Source organism: Chanodichthys erythropterus, chromosome 17 (assembly GCF_024489055.1).
Source record: "Chanodichthys erythropterus isolate Z2021 chromosome 17, ASM2448905v1, whole genome shotgun sequence".
Lineage (NCBI taxonomy): Eukaryota > Metazoa > Chordata > Actinopteri > Cypriniformes > Xenocyprididae > Chanodichthys > Chanodichthys erythropterus.
In genome coordinates, this window is record NC_090237.1 from 29,407,941 (window position 1) to 29,432,890 (window position 24,950).

A 24,950-nucleotide genomic window follows, 5' to 3' on the forward strand; every position below is an offset into this window, starting at 1 on the left:
AGTGCCATGTATGGTTTGTGTGAACTTTACATGTCTTGTTATTTTAGTGGGATCTATTTTGTTTAGAATTTTTAAATGAATTTCTGTTTTTGTTTGTAAACTTACAAATTACACTGCCTAACTGAATGAGAATATTCACCATTCAAAACCTGCCTTGTCATAATGTCTGCATACTAAATTGCAGTTAATCTTCTTTCCTGCATTTATTTGTGCACTGAATTGTGAACTGAACTGAACATGGCAAACTAAGCAAAATCTATTTCGTGTAGCCTTGCATTTTTAAATGTGTATGACTGCAATTCATAATGCAATTAATTCTGATGAACTATAAATGGTGAGCATGAATGGTCTTCTTTCAAAATACACTTTCAAACACTTTAAATTACCCAACATTAATACTGTGGTTTGTCACTGCAATTCTCAATTGCGTAAATTAGGTTTATAGCCTAAGGCTCAAATGCAACACTTCACTTATGCCAAAACCAAACATAATTGTTTACCCTTGATTCTTTTACAGAGTATCAAAAACCAGTGGATCCAATCCGGAATGAAAGTATGTGTTTTTCCTCCTTCTGTATAGCTACTCACATAATTATACTGCACTCATATTTTAGTTCTCTAATAATACTGATTAATCCATTATATGGTATCATTTTAGCTTATTTTCAGTATGAGGCAGATGTGATACCCAAGATCACTGCGTTGCCTCGTTCCTGTGTGGTAATACCGTGCAGTTTCAAGATTGAAGATGAATTTGTCACTCGACTTCGTGTTCTTTGGGTCAACAAAAAAGGTGGCTACATGTTCCACACAGACTCACATGACGTCTTAGACAACTTTAAAGGCCGCACAAGGCTTCTCGGAAACCCAGATGAGCAGAACTGTACTGTAGAGATGGATAATGTACAAACTCATGACAACGGGCCATTCTGCTTTAAAGCAGAAAAAGAAAACGAGAAATACAGTTTCAACAACAGCTGTGTGTTCATTATAATGCGAGGTGAGGAAATATAACCAGTCAATACTGGTTGGTTTTTAAAGATGCATCACATCCCATAACTAACATAACGTCTTTGTGTTTCTGGTTAAAAAGCATCTGACAAACCTGTGATGTCGTCCCTTCCTGAAGACATCGAGCCCGGGACACGCATCACCGTCAAATGTTCAGTCAACCACACATGCTCCTCTCACCCTCCCAAAATTACCTGGAGTGTCCCAACAGCCCGAGAAACTATCAGTCACAGTCACATGGGTGGAGGCGTCTGGAAAACGGTGTCCACTGTGATCTTCATTCCAACTGGATATGAAGAGGAAGATGAAATTGTCTGCAGTGCCAACTTTTGGGGTGGTAAAACTCAACAGAACAATACTGCCTTCCTGAGTGTTAAGAGTGAGTATAGACTGATACAGTTACATCCAAGATGTTTTGGTGGATCTCGGATTGTAACTGTATACTTTAATGAGTTTGGCTTGTGCATGTTAAGACTATTTGGTCTATTTTTTAATATGTCCGATCAAACAGACTGTACTTCATGATGTGTGAGAGATGTGACTATTAATCCTTTAAAACAATATTATCATCTTAGGAGTTCAAGGCATTGGATTTGGGCCTTATATCATTGCTTCTTCACTTGTGTTCATCCTTATTTGCATACTTGCAGGAGTTTTCATATATAAAAGGCAACACAGGTTTGTATTATTATTATTTTTTTTTTTCCCAACTTATACTGATCCTTCAAAATGTTTGTATTTAAACACTTACATTTCCTACCAGTACCGAGACTTGAACCCACAACCTTCCGGTTACAAATCTAACTCTCTAACCAATATGCAACAACTGTCCCTATGGAGGATCCAGTTAAATTTATTTGTAATGAATCTGCCTCTGCTGTGCTTAATTGCTGATTTTATCAGCCCTGATAACTTCTCACTATCACACTGTCATTATTGTTTGTAGACAACCTCTTCGTGATATGCAAGGGTCACGATCTGAGCTAAGGTATGTACATCAGTTTTCATTCATCAATTCATGTTAAGAGCTAAAATCCTCTGATTACTAAAACACTAACAATTTTAACTCTATTCTCTATTGTAGGAGATCAGTTTGGAACAGATTCACAAGGTTGGAGTTTCTTTACTGAATTTACATTTGAATCAGAATCAGAATATACATTATTGCCAAGTATGTTTACACACGCACAAGGAATTTGTCTTGGTGACAGGAGTTTCCAGTGCAGAAGAAAGTACAGACATAGTGCAGATACACATAGGAATTACGCAGTAGATATGTTCCTGAAACTAAATATAAAATTTCCCCCAGTCATTTTAATATGCCTGAAGGAAGAGCAGCTTGGAATAACAGGGGAAACAGGAGTGATATCAGGCAAGTACAACAAAAAAAAAAGAAAAAAAAAAACACCTTTAGTTAGTGTTGATTGCCACTGGTCCAAATCCGTCCAATGCACTAAGTAGTGCTGGTAACTATCTACAGGTACACTGAAAATGCTCCTGAAAGACCACCGAAGCCTCAACAAAGGCAGGTTAAAAATATCATTGTAACATTACTAAAAAAAAAAAAAAAAAAAAAGCATAAAATAAACAAATTATTTTTGTAAGCATCACATGCCTATTTAAACATTACATCTTTCAACAGACGGAGCATCTGGAGCCGATTTTCTAGGTAATCAATTAAATTTTCTGTTCATTTTGTATCACGTGTTTCATTATTAAATTATAAAATCCTCCCAATTTTGTAACTTTTATTTTCTCTCTCTCTCGCCTCTCGCTCGCTCTCGTTTTTGTAGAAACCAATCACCCAGAACCAATGCAAATCTGAGAGCTGAATACATGTCAGTATTTTATTCTTAAAAAAAAATAAAAAATCAGTACACATCTTAGATTGTATAGTATACATTTTAATAACTATTTTACAAATGACAACACTGATTAACCTGCTCTCTTCACAGGGCAAACAACACATGTACAGTGTCAGGAAACGAACCTTTCTCCAAACCTCATATGCCATCACCAAAGAGGTACAGAGCATTTGAACCAAATATGAGTCCCTCAAGGTCTAAATTCATTATATTCATGTTACACAGCAAATTCCCAATGCCTCTCAAATATATCCTTTCTTTAACATTGTTTAGCAGAAAATAGCAGAATTTGTGTAAGCTGCAGTTTAAACATTATACCAATTTAACAGTTTCTTGCAATAACAATGTATGTATTATAATCAGGCACGTGCACACATAGACAAAAAAGGGGCTTGAGCACCTGCCCTTTTTCTTCCTGGGGAGAAAGTGCCCTTTTTTCTGGGGTGTTTTTTTTTTTTTTTTAAATAAATGAATATATATTCCTGTTTGCGCACAGCTTCCCCTGTCAAACAAATATATTTACTGTATAAAACAAATAAAAAAATACTATATCAGGTCGGCTTTGTCGAGTTCAGATGCCCTCACTCCGCGACACGCCATTCCCCGCACGCACTCACGCGCGCCACACCCCACCCCACCCCACCCCACCTCGAGTTTGCTGCTGGCTGAAAACTTGTGACAAACTATTTCCGCGAAAATCCAACTGCTGTCTGGCGATAAGAAGCGAAAAAGAAAAAAGCCCTAGATGGATTCATCCCGTGCATTTCTTTCAGGTAGGCTAGCCTATGTTCACAAACCTGAAAGTTTTGTCTATTTAAGGGCTGTTTATACATTTAACGCTGCATTAATAGATTGACCACAATCAACACATCTGCCTGATTTGATACTAATGAAATATATGTCATATTATAATTTAAATTATTGTATTGTGCTATGCATTGCGTTTTGAACCATGGTAAACACTTGACCGATAGGTTGGGCTGTCAATACTAAAAAGAGGAGCACTCCATGGACGCACATCCATGAACCACATTATTAGACAGTTTTGTAAGGATGCATGGTTTATTAAAACTATTTAAAAATCATAATACAGCATCAGCTACATAATGCTATTCTTAAATCTAAGCTTACACAGGATAATACATCAATAAAAAAAAAACTCTCGCTCTGTCTTTGCATGTTTGATGTCCACATATTCTTGTTGAAGAAATTACAGTGGCTGTAGCATTTCTATCACAAAGAAGTGGGCGAATATTATTATTTAACTAAAAATATATATTTTTTTAATCATGGTTGGCTTTGATCGTGGATTTAATCGTGCTGTGCTGTCTAACAACAAAAATCAGCAGGCTTTTGGCGCCCTCTGCAGGCATTTGTTATAACATATAATGTATTAACCGGGTGTGTCTCATACGTTCTGAAAAGTGAAGCCACGGGCTCTTTGATCGCCCCCTGGAGGCTGGATGCAGTACAGGTCATAAACCCCGCCCTCTCAATGCAGTCGAATGAGACTTCAGTGAAAACTTAAAAATAAATTCTGCTTCAAATAAAACTTTATGAAAAATGGTTTTGGTCATTTAAGGTAGTTGTTATCACACTGATATATATTCAATTGTTCGTTTTTGTGATGATTTAGATTTTAGCTAGCAATTTGATGCTATAAAAACGGGGCGTGTCGTCATGATTCGAACTTGATTGACAGCTCAGCTTGTCTGAGGACTGTCGGAGCTTCGAGGGGAGATTGAAGATGTATTAACTAACTGTTAATTTTCGATTTCTTTGTTATTTAACACCAACAAAATGAGTTGTTCAGCAGTAAACTGTACTAACCGACCTACAGGATCTGACGGATCACTGAACCTTTTTCTGTAACATTAAATATGGGTGTTATAAGCTAATTAATAAATGTTATTAGTTAAGATAACACACCTAATGTTAACAATGTCGGGAAAAAGCAGGTGATCGTTATCTGGCAGTTACTTATTATTTTTATGGGTATAAAATAATAATTAGCAGGACAAAACTAATGATAGCTTACTCTAATTACAGCAATCGATCTCCTGTAACATTAGTTGAACTTGATTTAAAATGGCAGGACCGTTTCTGACGATTTAGAGTTGTTTCTAGTGGCATATTATATTGAGTTTATCTACTGAATTTGCTGTTTTAAAAGTATTATTGCTCTAGAAATAGAATAGCCTATTATTTTATAGGTAGAATTTTAAATTGTATATAATTTTTATAGTCTATTTAAAATACATGAATGATGACGCAGTCGTCTGGGCGGAAGTTTGATATCGCGACTCCGCCTCCGGCTCCACTGACGGTTCCTTCTGCGCATGCCCAGGCTCCAAACTTACGTATTGCGTAACATGTCAGCGCCCATTCGGTCGGCCATTTTGGCTTCAGTTCATTACAATGGAAGGAAGCGACGTCGCGTCGTCCATCTTTTTTTACAGTCTATGGTATTAACAGTTCAGGAATTTTTTTTTTGATGTGTTTAAATATGCAGATTAGCTTATTTTGGTTAATTTAGAAGAAATCTACAGATGCAAACAGACGGAGGGTAGTAGGCTTAAAACAAACTCCATCTAAATGTGTAGGGTTAGGGTTAAGTTTTCTTTCCATTAGAGTGAAAGACATGGCAGCAAAAATGGACCTTAAAATTGTAAAATCTTAAAATTGTCCACTTCATGAAAGAAGTATTCCAATAACACCAAAAAATTAAAACGATTTATTGATTTGTGCAAAATAAATTATTAGTGAAACTATGTCCCTCTCCTTGGTGCAGTCATTTATTCTAAATATATATAGCTACTTGAAAATAGTTGTTGATTTCTCTTGTGATAAACCGAGTGAATACTAAAGAAGACCATGGTCTCTGTGTGAACTGATTATTTTGTAGAAATCTGTGGAGTATAAAACAATTGGATGAGTGTAAGTGAAGTCAAAGTTGTCTTAATATATTTAAGGGTTCGTTATTTTTTAAATAAATAATTATGAGAAGTGCCCTTTTTTCCACTTGAGCCCCTGCCCCCCAAAATGTCTGTGCACGTCCCTGATTATAATTCATATAAACACTGCATGTGTTTCTCTCCTTTGCCATATGGCAGATATGTTATAGTTATATTAGCAGTCTATGAAATGCATTAGCTTAAAGGTCATTGCACACTGAGTCCGAAATTCGCATGCGAAACTTTCGCACATTAAAAAATAAATTCGACCTCACGTTATGTCAATCGCGTTTGCACACTGCCTCCGAAACTTTCGTCCGTCAAAAAAATATTCGGATCAGGTTCGATTTTCTGCGTTTTTCGCATCCGTGGCACGCATTTTGAGAGACGTTTTGACAATTCAGAGCCACCGTACGCGAACGCAAAAATCCAGAATGCCATCTGACAAGTTGATCCACGTTGCCTACAGCACAAAACAGCAGCACTGAATGACTAACAACGTGAGGAACACAAAGACACCGAATATAAAGACAGATTGTGCCAGTAGTAAAGCATCAAACAGAGCCACTGACATTCTGAAGTAAACTTTGAAACGCTCGGATAATCCCGCAGCTCCTTGATGAGGTGAATTCTTCTTTCTCTCTATGCCATCTCGGGATTGAACAGATTTTCTCTTTCTTTTTCTAGAGGAGACAACTAATCGTGCTCACTGCTTGAAGACTTCATTTTGTATTGTTTTGCGATTTGTTTTGCGATTTTTTTCGCAACGCATTCATTAATACGCATCGGACTCAGTGTGCAAGGTCTCGGTGCGTGACGAATTTTTAGGATTGCGAATACGAAAAAACGCATGCGAAAATTTCGGACTCAGTGTGCAAAGGCCTTAACAGTTTCTATGACAAATTCAAACATGTATATTTGTATCCCCCCCTCCACCCCCACTCCCCATCTCAGTGAGCCAAAAGTCTACCGCGTGAGTACATTTATCACTTCATCAAATTTCTTACAGCATGGATAACACATTAAATTTCTGTGATTAATATGCTATTGACTGACCTTTGTATCTCTTTACATTTTCCAAGGGTTATGATTATGATGCTGATAACACCAACCTATATGGAAATGTCTGATGAAAATGGGCTGTATCCTAGAACATGTGCTCTGAATTTCAGTCCAGTTTGTATTAAACTGTATAAAATCTGTTTAATATTGGTTTTTTTTGTTTTTTTTTTTAAATGAAAACAATGTAAAACTGATATAAAAAACAAACAAAACAGCTTCTGAATATAAAAAAGCTATAATCTTATGCTGCGTGATGAAAAAAAAAAAGAAAAAAGAAAAAAAAAAATATCGTAATCAATCCACAAATCATATACCTTGTGTTTTAAAGTCAAATAAATGTTTTTGTGAAATGTATTACTTGACAATTATGCTTGTGCTATCTTTAAAATAATGAAACATGCATGTGGCTTAAGCGTTCACAGTATTTTATTGTCTCAGATCTTGATTGTATACACATATTATTCCCATTTGTCTGCTAGAAATTCAAGTAGTTACGATAGCTAAAGAGATATTTCCATTGTTAGGATGTGCTTGACAAAACATTGTATTGTCTGTTATCAACATTTCATCTGCTTCATGTGCAATAAAGTTTAAATAAATAAATAAATAAATAAAAACTAGGGATGTCCCAATCAAGTTTTTTCTTTTTTTTTTTCTCCCGTTCCAGTCCGAGTCAATTAATATTAAATATCTGCTGATACCAAGTTTAATTGAGTTGATCTGATGACAGCTAGTTTAGAGAGGGAGTGACGGAGTGATGGATAATGTATGTCTTTTTGATAAAATATGTTATTAAAGGAGCAGTAAGTGACTTGTAGCCAATCAGCAGTAGGGGGCATGTCCACTCATGATGGAGGAGAGAGAGAGAGAGAGAGAGAGACTTTGACTTTTAAGGTCTCTTTATTACAAAAAGTTACAAAATTTAGATATTTAATAATTTTAATAATATATATTAAAAAAAAAATCAATTTTTGGCACAAGTTTATAAAACAAAACTTACTCAAATATAAATTTGCAAGCCTTCATCAGAGGCAACTTCACAAATACATTGATTAACTTCCCATTTATATTTGAACATCTGCAGGTCATTATCAACTTATAATAACTAGAATCTATATTAATACAGGATTTTATTAATCCCTTCAATATTGAAATAGCATCAGTTGATCCCCTATCATTCAATTTACTTTTTCTTGACAAGCATATAGCCATCTTTGCTTGCCCAAATAAGACGTTTAATAAAACATGACTCCTCATTTTACTTTTGCTGTACTTTGGCCCAAAAATAAACCTTTGAGGTGCAAATATTTCCCCCAGGGTTTGACATCACTCTTCCATTTTATAAAATAATGACTGTAATCTCACACAATTAAAAAAATAAATGAAAGACAGTTTCTTGTACTCCACAAAAAGGACAGCCCTTCCAAACCTGTGGATCGAGGTGTGCTCTGTGTCTGTTTGTGGCTATTATACCATGCACAATCCTCCACTGTAGGTCTCCAGTTCTTTTCTCAATAGGAGGTTTGTAAAAGGTCCTCCAGCAACCTAGGGGAAGCGCTTGACCCAAAAATCTCTTGCCATTTTGACTCTCTCACATTCTGAAGCTGAAGAAGATGTGACACCTTTACACACAGTACATAAATAACTTTTTTTCCAGCATTTCTAAAAAGTTCCAGCTGTGGTGTCTTAAAAGAAAACAAACCATTCTCCATTTCTTGCCATGTTCTAACATCAGTTGAAAAATTCAGGTCTGGGAAGACAGAAGTCTCCTCCTCTCCAACCGGTGTCTCTAATGACAGTCTATAATCAGATGGTAAAATCTCAAAGATTTGAATCAACAGTCTATCTGCCACTCGATCTGATCTTATTCTCAGTTTTAAAGCCAAGTTTTCAGCAGAAATCCATCCTTCCTCAGAAACAAAATGTCCAATTTTGGTAATGTTTGCAGTCCACAACATTTTTCTGAGGGATTCTGATTTAAAAGCGTCTAAATCCATTGCTGAATTAAAAAAACAGTGGTTCTTCTCCATAGCCCATTCACACCATTTGGCTCATGAGAGAAACTGAAAAATGTCCATGTTTTTAACATTGATCTGTAAAAAGGTGTCAGTCCTGTCAGGTCTAGTTTTTCAGTGTCCACAAGAAACAAGTGGTGGTCTAATTCCATATTGCCTGCTCTCTTTAGAAGGGTACAGGCTACCCCAGCCTAGCTCACATCCTCTCCATATAGGAGTCTCTGGGCTGCCTGGAGTCTAAAAGCTCTGACTCTGGATTTAATGTCAACCAACCCCTGTACTCCTTCTTGTATTGGCAGAAGAAGTCCACCAGGCACTGTCGAATTCTTCTTACTAGGTCTTCTGGAGGCTCTAGAATCATCATTTTGTGCCAAAACGATGATGCAACCAAGTTGTTACAGACCAGAGTTCTCCCCATAGGACATCTGGGGTAGCAACCATTTCCAGTGAGACAACCGAGCACACACTTTCTCCACTAGTCCCGCCCAATTTTTTTATATATATATATTCATCTGTCCCTAAAAAAACACCTAAATATTTAAACCCCGCTCTTCCCCACTGCCAACCGCCAGGTAGTGATGGACTAATAAAGTTTTGACCACACCACAAAGCATCACTTTTTTGCCAATTAACTTTGACTGAAGACGCATTCCCATAACATTCCAAAGCCATTTTTACACACTCAACATCATTAAGATTTCTGATTAAAACTGTGACATCATCTGCATATGCAGAGAGCGTACTCGGTTACGTACGTAACCCGGGTTCCCTGAGATACGGGAACGAGTACTGCGTATGGGGAAAAGCTCCTTTTTCCTCCTTGCTGAAGCCTTTTACAATAGCGCAGTGAAAACTGCACATCTATTGGCTCAAAGGAATGAAACTCTTTGAGCCAATGGCGAAATAGCGCGCCAACAAGCCCGCCAAAACGAGCGTGGCTTATAGCTATATAAGCCGGCGTTTCGCCGTTGTATTCAGTTTTAGCTCAACTGAAGCGACGATACTGAGCCGCAGTGTCGGGGCACGGCATAATACGCAGTACTCTTTCCCGTATCTCAGGGAACCGAGGTTACGTACGTAACCGAGTACGTTCCCTTTCGATACTCTCACTCATTCTGTGTATGGGGAACGAATATAATCACGCCGTACAGCGACAGGGAACGACAAACAAAACTTGAGCGCCGAGGGGCCCAGAGGATATGTGAAGGGCTGAAAGCCGTCGAACCCTGAACACAGGGGCCGGTAGGCCCCTGAGAGCGTGTGATGACGGTGCTCAGGGAGGCCGTCTTTTCACACTGAGAGGACCCGAGCATGTAAGGTCGGGATGTCCAAGTTATAAAATCTGACAAAAGTGGACGGCGAGGACCAGCCGGCCGCCTCACAGATGTCCTTGAGAGAAACGCCACTAGACCATGCCCAGGATGAGGCCATGCCTCTAATGGAGTGGGCTCTTACTCTTATGGGGCAGTCCAGGCCCATAGAGAAGTAGTATAGAGCAATTGCGTCGACTATCCAACGCGAGAGGCGTTGCTTTGAGACCGGAGACCCTTTGGTGTAGCCGCCAAAGCAGATGAAGAGCTGGTCTGACTGCCTGAATGGCTGAGACCGCTCAGTATAGATTCTCAATGCCCTGACGGGGCAGAGTAAATGCACCTCTCGCTCGTCCGTGGAAGGAGGTAGCGCTGAGAGGGAAATAACCTGGGCTCTGAACGGGGTTGAGAGCACCTTGGGGACATAACCATGTCTGGGTTTTAGAACGATTTTGGAGTCATTGGGCCCGAACTCAAGGCATGCAGGGTTCACAGAGAGGGCCTGCAGGTCGCCGATGCGCTTAACAGATGCTAGCGCAAGTAGCAGATTGGTTTTAAGCGTTAAGGGCCGAAGGTCAGCTGACTGCAGTGGCTCGAAGGGCGGACCCTTGAGGGCTGCAAGGACAGTGGAAAGGTCCCAAGAGGGAACGGTAAGTGCAGTCGTCGGACATGCAGTCGTCGGGCTGCTCATCCTCCGAGCCGCCGAAGGAGATGAGGTCACTCGCTTCCGCTGAGGGACGCTGCTCCGGGCGTGCGAAGAGGACGGGGGACGGCTCTCTCACAGAAGAGGGAGAGGTCGGCGGGCGCTGGGCCGGCGTAAGCTCTCCCATGTCCGAGCGCTGAACTCCTCTGCCTTGCTGTCTTTTCCTTGCCGGCTCGCGTAAACGCCGGCTTGTATAGCCATAAGCCACGCCCGTTTTAGCAGGCTTGTTGGCGCGCTATTTCGCCATTGGCTCGCGCAACTATGCCACGCCGTCATTGGCTCAAAGAGTTTCATTCCTTTGAGCCAATAGACGTGCAGTTTTCACTGCGCTATTGTAAAAGGCTTCAGCAAGGAGGAAAAAGGAGCTTTTCCCCATACGCAGTATGAGTGAGAGTATCGAAAGGGAACTTGATAGGACCCTTAAAATCCAATGTATTGACCTGTAGACCTGTTAGCTGTCTTCTCAGTCTACGTAGTAAAGGCTCAATGGCTATACTATAAAGTTGACCTGAAATAGGACAACCTTGAAGAATGCCTCTATTGACTTTCACAGGAATACTAAGGCCACCAGCTATTTTAATCATACATGTGGCCCCAGCATACAGCAGTTTTATTTTGGAAATAAACCATATTTTCCTCTAAGCTTTCAGCCTGTGCCACATCATTAACTTAAAGGTGCCCACGAACATTTTTTTACAAGATGTAATATAAGTCTAAGGTGTCTGCTGAATGTGTCTGTGAAGTTTCAGCTCAAAATACCCCATAGATTTTTTTTTTATTAATTTTTTTAACTGCCTATTTTGGGGCACCATTAACTATGCACTGATTTCACTCGACGCTGCCCCTTTAAGACGCGAGCTTCCTGTCACACGAGCTGTCAACTATATTACAGCGCATTTACAAAGTTCACACAGCTAATATAACCCTCAAATGGATCTTTACAAGATGTTCGTCATGCATGCTGTATGCATGCTTCGAATTATGTGAGTAAAGTATTTATTTTGATGTTAAAAGTTTAATTCTGAGTGAATCTGAGGCTGGGCTCCGTGGCTAACGGCTAATCCTACACTGTTGGAGAGATTTATAAAGAATGAAGTTGTGTTTATACATTATACAGACTGCAAGTGTTTAAAAAATGAAAATAACGGCAGTCTTGTCTCCGTGAATACAGTAAGAAACTATGGTAACTTTAACCGCATTTAACAGTACATTATCAACATGCTAACGAAACATTTAGAAAGACAATTTACAAATATCACTAAAAATATCATGATATCATGGATCATGTCAGTTATTATTGCTCCATCTGCCATTTTTCGCTGTTGTTCTTGCTTACCTAGTCTGATGATTCAGCTGTGTGCAGATCCAGACGTTAACTGGCTGCCCTTGTGTAATGCCTTTGATAATTGTTGGGAACGTGGGCTGGCATTATGCAAATATTGGGGCGTACACCCCGACTGTTACGTAACAGTCGGTGTTATGTTGAGATTCGCCTGTTCTTCGGAGGTCGTTTAAACAAATGAGATTTATATAAGGAGGAGGAAACAATGGAGTTTGAGACTCACTGTATGTCTTTTCCATGTACTGAACTCTTGTTATTTAACTATGCCAGGGTAAATTCAATTTTTGAGTCAAGGGCACCTTTAACAAACTTATTCCACACCAGTCTGGGTCTTACTCTTATCAATATCCTCTGTTACATCTCCATGTTTATCAGGAACAGAACCACATCCAGCTTTCTCCACACTCACAGCATGTAAATTAATCTCACGCATCTCCTGCATCTTGCCCTCCTCCGTAGGAGGACTATATACGTGCAAGCTCAATTTTGACTCGACTCCTGATAGAAGAGCTGCACAATGGGAGAGTTTTACGTCAACAGGGAAACGTTACATATGCCTATGCTTTAATATTTCGCACTGAGGTTATTGTATATGGAAAAATGGCACAACAAAGCAAAAGGAAAGAAAAGGCTTTGTTTATTATACATTTTTAGACTTTTTTAGACTTTATTCAAGCTGTTAAACTAAGTCAGAGTACTGACTGTGTGCCGCTCCCTCTGCTTCACTGTTCACATCCTGTTTGTCAGACATTTAAGCATGGCTAGGCCATCACTTCACTGCAAAGTATTGCCAGTTTACCTGCCTTACCGAGCGTTTCTTTCATTTATTGTTTGCCATTCTGTTATGACCATTGCCTGTTTGTTCTGTTTCTGCCTTTGGATTGCCCTTCTGTGTTGTTGTTTGGATTGGACTGCCTTACTGTGTTTGAACCTCTGCCTGCCTCACGTTTATGTCTCTGCCTGTCGATTCGGCTTTGTTTGCTGTGGATTGCAATAAAACACTGCACATGGATTATAACGCCGCCTCAGCGTCCTCAGCGTTATGCAAAGTGTCTGAACAATTATGTTACCTCTGTGGCATTTAGCTTAAAAGCATGCACATTTAGAGAAATATTTATGGATTCTCATATGTTTATGTCAGTTTTCGGTAACACTTTAGAATAACTCACGCTATGAAGCATTAGTTAAGCATTAGTAAATAGTTAATTTATCATTTATAAAACATTAATAGACATTAGTAAGCCATTTATAAATACAGCTATAAATGCTTTGTTCTTGATTTATAAGCATATCTATAATGAGTTTAATAATTGTATTTTCATACTTTATTAATGATCAATTTATCATTTCTAAATTATGTATTACATTATTCACAAAGCAGTAATTTAGGAGTTGTCAGTGGTTCATAAGATCATTTAGGAAGTGTAAGTAAATGATTAATAAAATATTTAAATGTACATTTATGCATCTTATTATTTAGACATATAGTATTAGTTACTCAGTGTGTTAATAAATGCTTTATTAACATATTCCTAGTGTCAAAACTACCTCAATACTAACTTTAAAACATTAGAGAACAGCAGTGCAGAAGATCACTGAACCTTTAAATCTCATTTATAAAAGCTTTACAAAGCATAAATAGTCCTCACTTTAGATGAGCTCACAAAAATAGTTAACTGACCACTTCTAAATGTTTTATAATTACCTGAATTAATCATGAATTGCAGTACACTCTAAGAAGAAAAGGTTCAAAAATGAACCTTTTGAGGTTCCTGGCGATTGCAACTGTGGGGGAACCTTAAAGGTTCATTTTTGAACCTTTTTAAAAAGGTTCTAATTGGAACCTTCACTTAAAGGTGCATTAAAGCCCATTAAGGTTCCATTTTGAACCTTTTCCTTTTAGATAGCAATAACATATATTAATAATAATTATTAAAATATAATATAAAATATACATTAACTATATGTCTTATATATAACTTGTATAACTATATCTTAATCCCATTTCAAAACATTGAATACAGAACACAATGATTGTCTATAAAATGTTTAATACATAAATATAAAATGTGAGCACAGGCACCAATGGACAGAGAAAAAAGGAAAATTGTTTGTTATCATTCAAATAAATAAATAAATAAACAATCAAATAAATAAATTCATTCATTAATCTATACATTTCCATCAACCTTTAACAGAATGTAGCTGAATATCTATCATTTTTATATTATTTTTAATAATTTAATTTTTAATTTATATATAATTTTTAAGATAATGTTTAAACAGGACATTTTTATTTTTCAAATAATGTTAAGAGTGTTTCTCGGCTTTGAAGCATATTCAAGGTTGAAGATTAAGTACATTGTCATTAGAATAACATGGTCATATGACCTGGTCATATCGTCTACTTCACAGACTTTCTCCCCTTGCATCATTATTTCTAAAACAGACCGCATCCAAGTGTAACCCGTGTGGCTCGCTTATGCCCAGCGTGATGTGCGGCCAGCGACACCGGGTATTAAAACTTGGTCTGCGTTGTGTTACGTTGTGTTGAATGAAGAGACAGACACGGGACAGCAAGCAGTCGATTCACTGGATCTTTTTACTGAGTAAAAGAGAAAAATAAGCAGCCTCAGATTGAGTGGCCCTTATATGACTCTCTTCCATCGAATCACATTTCAAAAGGGCGGAAGAAAACATGAACATAAGGAAAATAATATAGAAAACATACCTGTTTAACAGAGACAAATAAGCAGCCTCAGATCCAGTGGCCCTTATAACACTATAAAACAAATATGGTGCGCCTCCATTACCATGTGCTTGTTTCACATAAAAGACAGAAATATACCTCAAAGAATGTAAAATATCAAAAATAATCCCAAGGATAGATAAAACAGTACTTTACACATAAGTTTGGGTTGAAATAAAGATATAAAAGATATAATTAACATTAGGATTAAATAAAATTAACAGGATGACAAAAGAAACCTACCTCTTCCATCGAATCACATTTCAAAAGGGAAGAGGAGGAGACAGGACAGGAAATTAGGTCATACTGTGACCTCGCATCACTTAAAGGAGAAGCGCACCTTTAGATCAGGTATCATAAAACGTATATGAACAATTTTGTGTGAATTATAACAATATTTACTAGTATACTTTGTATACCTGTTACACAAGGCACATCCATTTACAGTATATACAGCACAGGGTTGGGTGTACGTGGTTCCTAAACAAGAAGAGAATAATGTTATATTCAATATAACATGTATGTATTCAATATAAACGTATTAAATGATACATAATTTCCATTATTATTTGCTTTTAAGTCACAATTTGAAACACAATTTTACTCACAACTGAGGTGACATTAAGGGCTGGATATCATGATAATATTTCCTTTGTGGAGTGATGTTTCATATAGTCTGTCCTCTCACTCTTTGTCCGTGTCATTTAGTCCTCTAAAAGGATTTGGTGATCATCAAGCATTTGGTTTTCATTTTATCCAAGTGGATCCCAACGCTGTAATCATCTTCTCCTGAATAAATCTACCCACAAAAATATGTCTGCTATTCTTAAAAAACTTAAGTTGATTCTGTCTGGGACACTTACCCCAACTGCCCTTGACCTCTTTTGATACACATCTTGGTCAGACAGATTGTCCATCTAAAAAAACAAAAGAAATATATTATTACGCAAGTGTGTAATTTTAGAGAATGGTGGAGAGTAAAAACAGTTCTCTATATTTCCAGGTCTCCAACAAGCGAACAATTAAACAAGGTGTGTTCAGCCATTGTTACAAAATACCAGTGCCCGGTTGCATAAAGAGAGTATTTTTGGTGTTCCAGAAAAACAAAAATAAGGACTTAAATAGTGATGATGAGTGTGTCGAATCAGCGGTTCGGAGCGCCAAAGTCACATGATTTCAGCAGTTTGGTGGTTTGACGCGCAATCCGAATCATGATTCGACACGCTGATTCATAACGTTCTGAAGCTTAAAGGGGGGTATAATGCTATATTCTGACTTATTTACACTGTTAAAGGGTTGGATTCTCATGCTAAACATGGCCAAAGTTTCAAAATACGAGTTGGACGAATGACGGAGTACTGTATTTCTGTGCCAAAAATACTACACCAGCTTCCTGCAGCAGTATTTTGAATTCGGCCATCACTAAATAAGTTGTTATTTAGTTTTTGGCACACCAAAAATATTCTCATGGCTTTATAATATTAATATTGAACCACTGTACTCACATGAACTGATTTAAATGTGTTTTTAGTACATTAATGGATCTTGAGAGAGGAAATGTCATTGCTGGCTATGAAGGCCTCACTGAGCCATCGGATTTCAACTAAAATATCTTAATTTGCATTTCGAAGATTAATGAAGGTGTTACAGGTGTAGAACGGCATGAGGGTGAGTAATAAATGACATTATTTTCATTTTTGGGTGAACTAACCCTTTAAGGTGCTTTATGCAACCGGGCACAGATAAGAGACAAGACTGGAAGAGTGTATGTAAGAACATGTCAAAGAGCCCTTCAGTTTATATATATTAGCCATGTAAGTGAAAAGGTGTTATTTCATTTGGCATACTTACATCTACAATACTTGCCAAATTTTTAGTGTCACAAGTCCTTGGACCCTTGGTAAAATACCCCATTTCCTTACTTTGCTAAACCTGCTACGAATTTAATTTAGTCTTTCAATACCAGTCAAATGTGATCTTTCTTGAATTAGTTTTTAAGCATCTCATGCCATGTGTCGCTTACCTGGTTCCTTACCTGTTCGTCTCATAATTGAGATCCCTCACTTTCATCATCCTTTGTCTTCAGTCCAGACCAATCCGCTCACCATCATCTACAAATACAAAGAGACTGTTATCATCCAGCTAAGTTCATTCAACCTGTCATCATTCAATCTACTAACCTGTTTATTCTCCCCATCTCTGCCACCTGCAATAATAAACCTTTGTGAACTGTATTACCTCTGTTGTCTCCTTCTGTCCGTGACACCATGACTCCTTTAAAAATAATATTATGTAAAATACTATAAAAGGTTTTATGAAACTGCAGGGCTCTTTGACACGTTCTTACATACACTCTTCCAGTCTTGTCACTTGTCACCAGGGCTAAACTAACCTTGTTGTATTGTTTGCTTGCTTTACCTGAAATTAAAGAAAGGCAATTTTAACCTCCATCTTTCTTTAAAATTATGCACTTACCTGTACTTCACTGTTGGAATTATGTGCACATCTGATCAAACAGATTATTTTTTAACTCCATTTGCTTTGTGATAAAAAAAGTAATAAATACATTTTATAAAGAAAAAAAATCTCCACTCTCCTTAAGTTTTTTTTGTATTGCTAGTGGGGTAGCTGATAAATTTCTAGTCACCCTGTTTGAGCAATACGTTGTGTTGAGATTGATCCATGTGAAATACCAAATCAAGTCCTACAAAAAAACAAAAAACTGCAGAGAGGTGCATGTTATAATGGTACTACTAACAGCTCAGTAATTTGTAATGATAGCAATATAGTTTAGCTAAAAGTATGTGGAAACCTAACCATCACACCTATACAAGTTGATGGGCATCCCATTCCAAAACGGGAATGCAATATAAGTTTAAAGCAATGTAAGTTGTTTTGGATAACAGTGTCAACTAAATACATACATGTGAGAAAATGCTAGTCACTGAATTCTTCAGTACAACCTATTAAGTATTTAAAAAATGTAAATAATAATTAATAGAGGTGTCCACATACTTTTTTAAAACTTTAAGAGTAGATGTAATAAACTTACACATGAATGGTGTTTGTGGTCTTGGTAGGCATCTCAGTCTTTAGGTTTTCTTCTAATCTTATGAATTTAACTTGATCCTTCAATTTAGGGAATATTTTAGGTATCATAGTTTTCAGTTAGGTTCATTCAAGTGTCCGCATCAATTCCATTGTCTGTTAAAACAACAGGATTCAATAGGAGAATGTCATATCTTCTTAATTGTGAAAATGTCTGTTTTGCTGCAATGGGGAAGTTAAACAGAGTGTGCATTTTTGTGAGATAAACCTTGAAATGTAGGGATGATCACCTGGAAACTGTTGCCATCAACCAGTCAGCCACATGGATTTTCCAGTGAATCAGCTCTGAGCTCATTCTTGCCTCTATATGCAGAGAAATATTGCAATTTAGAAAACAATGCGTTATAAAATATGAATAAAAATAAACTTTTCATTTTTACTAAATTCTCTCTCTCTCTCTCTCTCTCTCGAGCGCGCGAGCAAACACACGCGCACACACAGTAAGGATAAAAAACGGGAAATATCTTGAAATAGTACATGTGGGAAAGGTGTAGTAAGTGGTACACCCGGAATTATTTCTCCAGGCCGTTAAATTGACAATATTGTGGCCGAATTAACACGACGTGTCTGCTTAGGCCCGTCGTCATTTATTCATTATCACACACCTTAAAGTTTATGACATTAAATAGGTGTTTCATAGCTTTTCAAAAAGTTAATAGTTTATTTGAGACGTTATGTTGTCTTACCTCAGATTTTTGTGTCGTTCCGCTCAGTCCCACTCGGGCCCGCTGCTGCCGCTTCAACATTTGTAACGGTTTTTTCCACGTGACCACTGACATCATTGCGCGAGAGAGACTTGTGGAGATTCAGTGCATTGCGTTGCGTACCAAAGCCCAGATGAAAACATTTAAAGCATTTTGAAGGATTTGCTTATTCATGCTTAAAAACGAAACAATATTAATAATCTCGTTTACTTTTAGTGAAAATAATGTACTTTTGAATTGCTAGTTATTTGTCAGTATTCTTATTTTGTAAAAACATTTAGGCACAAGCAATCTCAGCACAATGATTAACAACAGCTGTAGTAAAAGCAATAGTAGTAGTAGTAGTAGTAGTAGTAATGATAATAATAAACTAAATAAAGAAAAAAATAATCTTCCTGATGAAACCTTACACAATACAATTATGAAATGTTTTCTAAAACATGAGCTAATAACAAAGTAGATAAAGTTGGAACAGAAGGAGAGATGAAACACGTAAAATAAATTGCCTGTGCATCACACTTTACTCATGATTTTTGCTCTAAAACTGCATAGTGTCCTTTTCAATTGGGGACTATTTTTTTCGGTTGTCTAAGCGAAAGATATTGAACACAGTCTATTTTTAGGGCTAAGAATTTCACGTCACCTCTCCATTTAACATTGAACAGCTTCTTGTCCATTTATGAATGTAAAACTGAATTTTTATTCTTGGTCTTCTTAGTTTATGCTTTAAAAATGGACAAAAAACATGGTGTCTTTCAATGTTATGATGCAATTTATAGAAATGTGCGGGGAGGTCGGGGGGTACAGATGAAACACTGTATCGACTGTACACTCCAATCATATTAGAAAAGGTTCATAAACGAACCTTAACTATACACAGGTTCTAATATGAACCCTGTTACCACAACAAAGGTTCTAAAAAGAACTTCCAAATAACCAGTTTACCTGTAAGTTCAACTTTGAACCTTTTTGATAGTTAGAAGTTCATATTTGCACTGTAAAGTTCTTTATTGAACTCCAAAGGTTCGACCTCTTCTAAGAGTGTAGGAATATGTGTTAATAAAACATTTATTAGCACACTAAGTAACTATTACTATGTGTCTAAATAATAAGATGTATAAATGAATGTTTAGATAGTTTATTAATCATTTACTTACACTTCCTAAATGAACTACTGACAACTCCTAAATAACTGGTTTGTAAATAATGTAATACTTAATTTAGAAATGATAAATTGATTATTAATAAAGTATGAAAATACAATTATTAAACACATTATATATATGCTTATAAATCAAGAATAAAGCAATTATAGCTGTATTTATAAACTACTTACTAATGTCTATTAATGCTTTATAAGTGATGAAATAACTATTAACTAATGCTTAACTAATGCTTCATAGTGTGCCGTTATTATAAAGTGTTACCCAGTTTTCTATTCAGAGGAGTAATATTTATTCAATATTTATTGTCATCACTGTGAGCGCTGGATTCTGTGTTTTCAATTCATACTTGCAGCCGGAGGGCGCTCTGTACACCTTTAGTCCACAAATTAATCTATAGAAGAACAGGTCATGTGACAATCCAGAAACTAACCGAACTAACAGAGGCTCTAGAGATCGCTAATCATGGCTATGCAAAACACTTTTGAAGACAATAACTACACGATTGAGATGATGTATGCATGTATTGCCTCAAAATTTGTGTCTGTCACGTTCAACTCCCACACACTCCTAGCATGCACTCTGCGAGAGAGAGAGAGAAAGAGGGATTTGAAGAAAGACTGTAGAAAGAGAGCCATCTGACAGACATTACAAAAGAGAAAAGATCAAAGGAATAACACTGGAAAAAGAAGTGTTATGATCAGGCAAGAACAGGAGTGTCCAAACCTGCTCCTGGAGGGCCACTGTCCTGCAGAGTTAACTCCAGCTTGCCTCAAGTTTCTAGTATGCCTAGTAAGACCTTGATTAGCTGGTTGAGATGTGTTTATTTAGGGTTGGAGCTAAACTCTGCAGGACAGTGGCCCTCCAGGAGTAGGTTTGGACAGCCCTGCGGGCAAGAGCTTTAGGACCCACATTAATATTAGAAAAGTATTCCAGTGCTGGAGAGTCCTAATCGGGAAGGCTTGAATACGGACGCTGAGGTTACGTTGTTTCTGCTCCATACCCGAGTAACATTTGCTGTTTCACAGAACCAATATTTTATGCACTGTATGTATGTTATTTTTTTGTTCTTCCTTATAGTTTGTTCGTCATCTATTCACTTGTATTATGAACAGTATTAATTTTTGTAAACATTTTGTGTTTAATTTGGGGGCCTCTAAAAAGGCAGCAATAATTATTTCATCATTAAAAGTGACAAATTCAAGCAGTCATATATGGAAGCCCATTTCCGCCACTAAAAAAAAAAAAAAAAAACTCCACTAAAAAAAATAAAATAAAAACCCACAAAAAAAAAAAAAAAGATGAATTGCGACTTTTTATCTCAGAATTCTGACTTTTTAACTCACAATTGCGAGTTATAAAGTCAGAATTCTGAGATATAAAGTCACAATTGCGTGATAAAAAGTCAGAATTCTGAGATATAAAGTCCCAATTGCGAGTTATAAAGTCAGAATTCTGAGATAAAAAGTGGCAATTCATCTTTTTTTTTTTTTTTTTTTAGTGGCAGAAACGGATATGTACTTATCTTCTTTACTGAAAAAAGTCCCAACAGTACTGTTTTTAAGACATTTAGCACTGCTGTGGTGAAGAATCTTCAGTGTTCATAAGCCACCAATGCAGCGTTCATTTTTGATTAGAGATGGAAATGTTTTCTGTTGTTTCACCAGCTTGTGGTTATGAATGAATGCTTATTAGTGTAGGTGTGTGTGGTGGCTGTGATGATGGGAATAAATGTAAAACTGCATTATTTACATTTTTCTGTTCCTCTTTTTTATTTAGGAGGTCTATTTGGGTAAGATTTTCATGGTATCCACACACTGCCTCTTCAGTCTGTGGGCATAATCTTGCTTATGGCATTGCAAAGAGTATAAGCTTTCTTCTGCAACACAAATTGTATATATATATATATATATATATATATATATATATATATATATATATATATATATATATATATATATATATTAGGGTTGTCACGATATTAGATTTTTCACACCATGGTTATTGTGGCCAAAAGAATTCACAATATCAATATATTGCGATATCTATAGAATCCTTGGGGGGGAAAATTATCAGTCTAAATAATTTTTACTTTGTTTATTTAGTTTTTCTCTTTCAGGGTTGCTGCACATTTTTTAAAATCAAATTTAATGCTCTGTTCTGCTGTTCATAATTCTGAAATTTTCGTTGGCGAAATAAAGGGAAAAAAAAAACAATATTAACAATACTGTGTCTAAAATGTAACACATTGTTCATTTAACAATAAGTTGAAGGAACATTGCATTTGTGCTGACTTGGGGAAAATGGCACTCTTGCTCGTGTGATATTGTAACACATCTACATCTTATAATATGATATAATGACAAAAACTCATCAGGGCAAATTGCCGTGTATCTTGAATTTTGAGGGAATATAACTGCATGCATAGCTATATCACGCTGAACAAGACGAGTAAAGAAAACGCAGTAGGCTACTTATTAAAAAGAATCACCCTTTATTTAAATATATGAATTTAAATATAAAAAAAATATATATATGACATCACATCCTGATGTCCCGGGTTGACAGCCAGACCTTTTGACCAGGTTGGTAGACTGGAGCAGCAGAGCGTCTCAGCTCGGCTGTCATTCTGCGTCTGTGCAAGGCTCTCTGTAGCTGATGGTGAGCTGCGTCCCAGACCCTCTCGCTCTCTCAGAACCAGTAGTCAATGACTGGCACGTCCAATGGTTCCCCGGACTAAGAGAACTGGGAGGGAGTGAGTCCAGTAGTCAGTTGGTGGAGGGAGTTTTGGGCGTACTCGGCCCAACCCAGGAACTGGTTCCAAGAGACGATAGGCTTACGGTCACACCTAGGAGGGAGAAGGCGGCCTTCCATACTCTTGAAGTGAACTGGGGTCCACGGTCAGACACAATATCTTCAGGAATGCCATAGTATCTGAAGATGTGGTAAAACATGAGTTCGGCAGTTTCCATGGCAGTAGGCAATCCCTTGAAGGGAATCAATCTGCAGGACTTGGAGAATCTGTCGATTGCCACCAGAATGCAAGTATTGTTGTCAGAGGCAGGTAGGTTGGTGATAAAATCCACCCCTTGGTGTGACCAGGGTCTGTTGGGAACGGGCAGAGGAAGGAGCTTACCAGATGGCTCTTGGAGATGGCGCACTCCTGACATCCCTGTACGTACCTTCTCACATCCCTGGCCATGTTGGGCCACCAGAAGTGTTCTTTAAGCAACAAGAGGGTTTTATTGGCCCCTGGGTAGTCATTGCCCAGAGATGTGTGTGACGAGTCCAATGTCAGTGAGTACCGTGAAAGGGTGGTTAGCGCCCTCTAACCAATGCTGAACTCGTTTGCGACTGAGTGGTTTACCAGTTACGGAGTGGATCTGGTAGATGGACGGCGTTGTAGTGGTCTTGAGCTTGAGCTGGCGGCAGATGGCACCAGAGATGAAATTACCGGCTGACCTGGAGTCGAGGAGTGCATTGACTGGAATGGAGATATTGACAGCAGTAAGCATTACAACAGTAGTGAGTGGCTTCATTTTCTTCAGGGAAGGGAGAATTACACTCACCATGGATCGAGGAGGACGAATGGGGCACGAAGATATTACATGCCCAGAAGCTCAACAATATAAACAAAGCCCCCGGGACAGCCGCCTCTGCTGCTCAGCTAGAGTCAGACGATTATTCTCCAGTTGCATTGGTTCGTGGCCTGGTTCTGGAGGGCCGATGGACTCTGGCTGACGGAGGAATGGTGAGTATTGTGGCTGGCCCTGGTGCTCATTGAGACACGACTGCATACGAGTGGTGACTCTGATGGAGAACTGGATGAAGCATTTGAGGCCGATGCAATCCTCGTATGCAGTGAGATGTAATCCTTGATGATAAGTGGTGATTAAGGATTTCTCATGCCAGCCGCTGGCAGCCACGAGGGTTCTAAACTTGAGAGCATAGTCATTAACAGACATGGATCCTTGTTTTAGATGATAAAGTTGCTCACCGGCTGATGAATCATTTGTGGGTCTGCCGAATACCTCGTGTGTGATGATGAAGTTAATCAACGATTGGACTACTGGTGCATCCTGTGACCAAATCATTTCAGCCCACTGGAGTGTACACCTGTTGAGTTGGGATATAATGAAGGCCACTTTGGAGCGATCATCGGGGTCCAGGTGAGGCTGCATCTCCAGGACCAGCGAACACTGTAGTAGGAAGCCGTTGCAATCCTCCGCCAAGCCAGAGAAAGGCGCTGGTCTGGCCATGGGACTGGCATATGCCGGAGGAGAAGGAGTCAGCGGTGTTTATGGAAGTGATAACTGGTGCGGTTGCAAGTGGGTTGGTGGAGTCCGTCTACTAATTCCTGGAATGGGTCCGTGGAACTCATGCTGTGACTCGTCTGTGTTGGTCAGATCTTCTGTTATGGACAGATGGTGAGAGACACAGATAGCGAGTTGATGGTAATTTATTTGAGAACACAGCAGAGGATGAACAACAGAAGGTGAGCAGATGGTGAATATAGCAGTGATGACTGATTGACTGACGGAAGAGTCTGGCGTGTCTGTGACAATATGTTCTGCTGATCCTAAAGACTATTTTTCCCCCATACATTTTAAAGGAGAGGTCAAGGGCATTAAATTGACTGGAATTTTAGCATAGTGTGTTAAATTTTGAAAGAATTGTAGATGTCGGAATCTAATGGCTAATGCTATTTTTACCTAGTGCAAGCAATGACGTCGAAGGCTTATTTCAAAGTAATGTCATCAATAATTTGAACAGTCACGCTAAAAGTGTGTTGTCTTATTAACAAGTCAATTGAAGAAAAAAATTATCTACATTTTGAACTGGAGCTCCATCTCCCCCTTGAAATTCACTCCCTGGACTCAGAGACTCAGAGGGCAAGTCAGAGTTGACTCCAGAGTCGAACCTGGAATCAAACACCCAAGAGCAGACACTGAGAAAAGTGTGCC

General features: G+C 38.0%; 2 protein-coding genes and 1 long non-coding RNA gene across 10 annotated transcripts in view; 2 read left to right on the forward strand and 1 right to left on the reverse strand.

The window, feature by feature from the left end:
• LOC137004782 (uncharacterized) overlaps positions 1-24,950 on the forward strand; it is an 87,986-nt gene that overhangs the window by 26,126 nt on the left and 36,910 nt on the right. The window lies entirely within an intron of this gene.
• Positions 7-6,960, forward strand: LOC137005154 (myeloid cell surface antigen CD33-like). The gene is made up of 14 exons (XM_067365962.1): positions 7-13; positions 518-553; positions 659-1,000; positions 1,094-1,390; positions 1,587-1,689; positions 1,958-1,999; positions 2,096-2,122; positions 2,321-2,383; positions 2,492-2,536; positions 2,654-2,680; positions 2,805-2,849; positions 2,967-3,035; positions 6,785-6,803; positions 6,913-6,960. The coding sequence occupies exons 1-14, from the start codon at positions 7-9 to the stop codon at positions 6,958-6,960; spliced, it is 1,170 nt and encodes a 389-aa protein (XP_067222063.1).
• Positions 14,079-19,347, reverse strand: LOC137004627 (uncharacterized). 8 transcript variants are annotated; one of them, XR_010892159.1, is made up of 9 exons: positions 18,806-19,347; positions 18,350-18,422; positions 18,064-18,215; positions 15,875-15,928; positions 15,620-15,784; positions 15,431-15,491; positions 15,255-15,333; positions 14,994-15,044; positions 14,080-14,867 (listed from the first exon to the last, which is right to left on the reverse strand). It is a non-coding gene; the product is annotated as an uncharacterized lncRNA (long non-coding RNA). The 8 variants fall into 8 exon arrangements; XR_010892155.1 differs by having other exon boundaries at positions 14,079-14,867; positions 15,620-15,928; positions 18,328-18,422; XR_010892154.1 differs by having other exon boundaries at positions 14,081-14,867; positions 15,620-15,928; positions 18,806-19,346.

Coding starts and splice junctions, on each gene's coding strand:
- LOC137005154 (XM_067365962.1), top strand. Junction 1,391..1,586: donor TGCCTTCCTGAGTGTTAAGA/GTGAGTATAGAC, acceptor TTATCATCTTAG/GAGTTCAAGGCATTGGATTT. Junction 2,123..2,320: donor GTTTGGAACAGATTCACAAG/GTTGGAGTTTCT, acceptor AATTTCCCCCAG/TCATTTTAATATGCCTGAAG.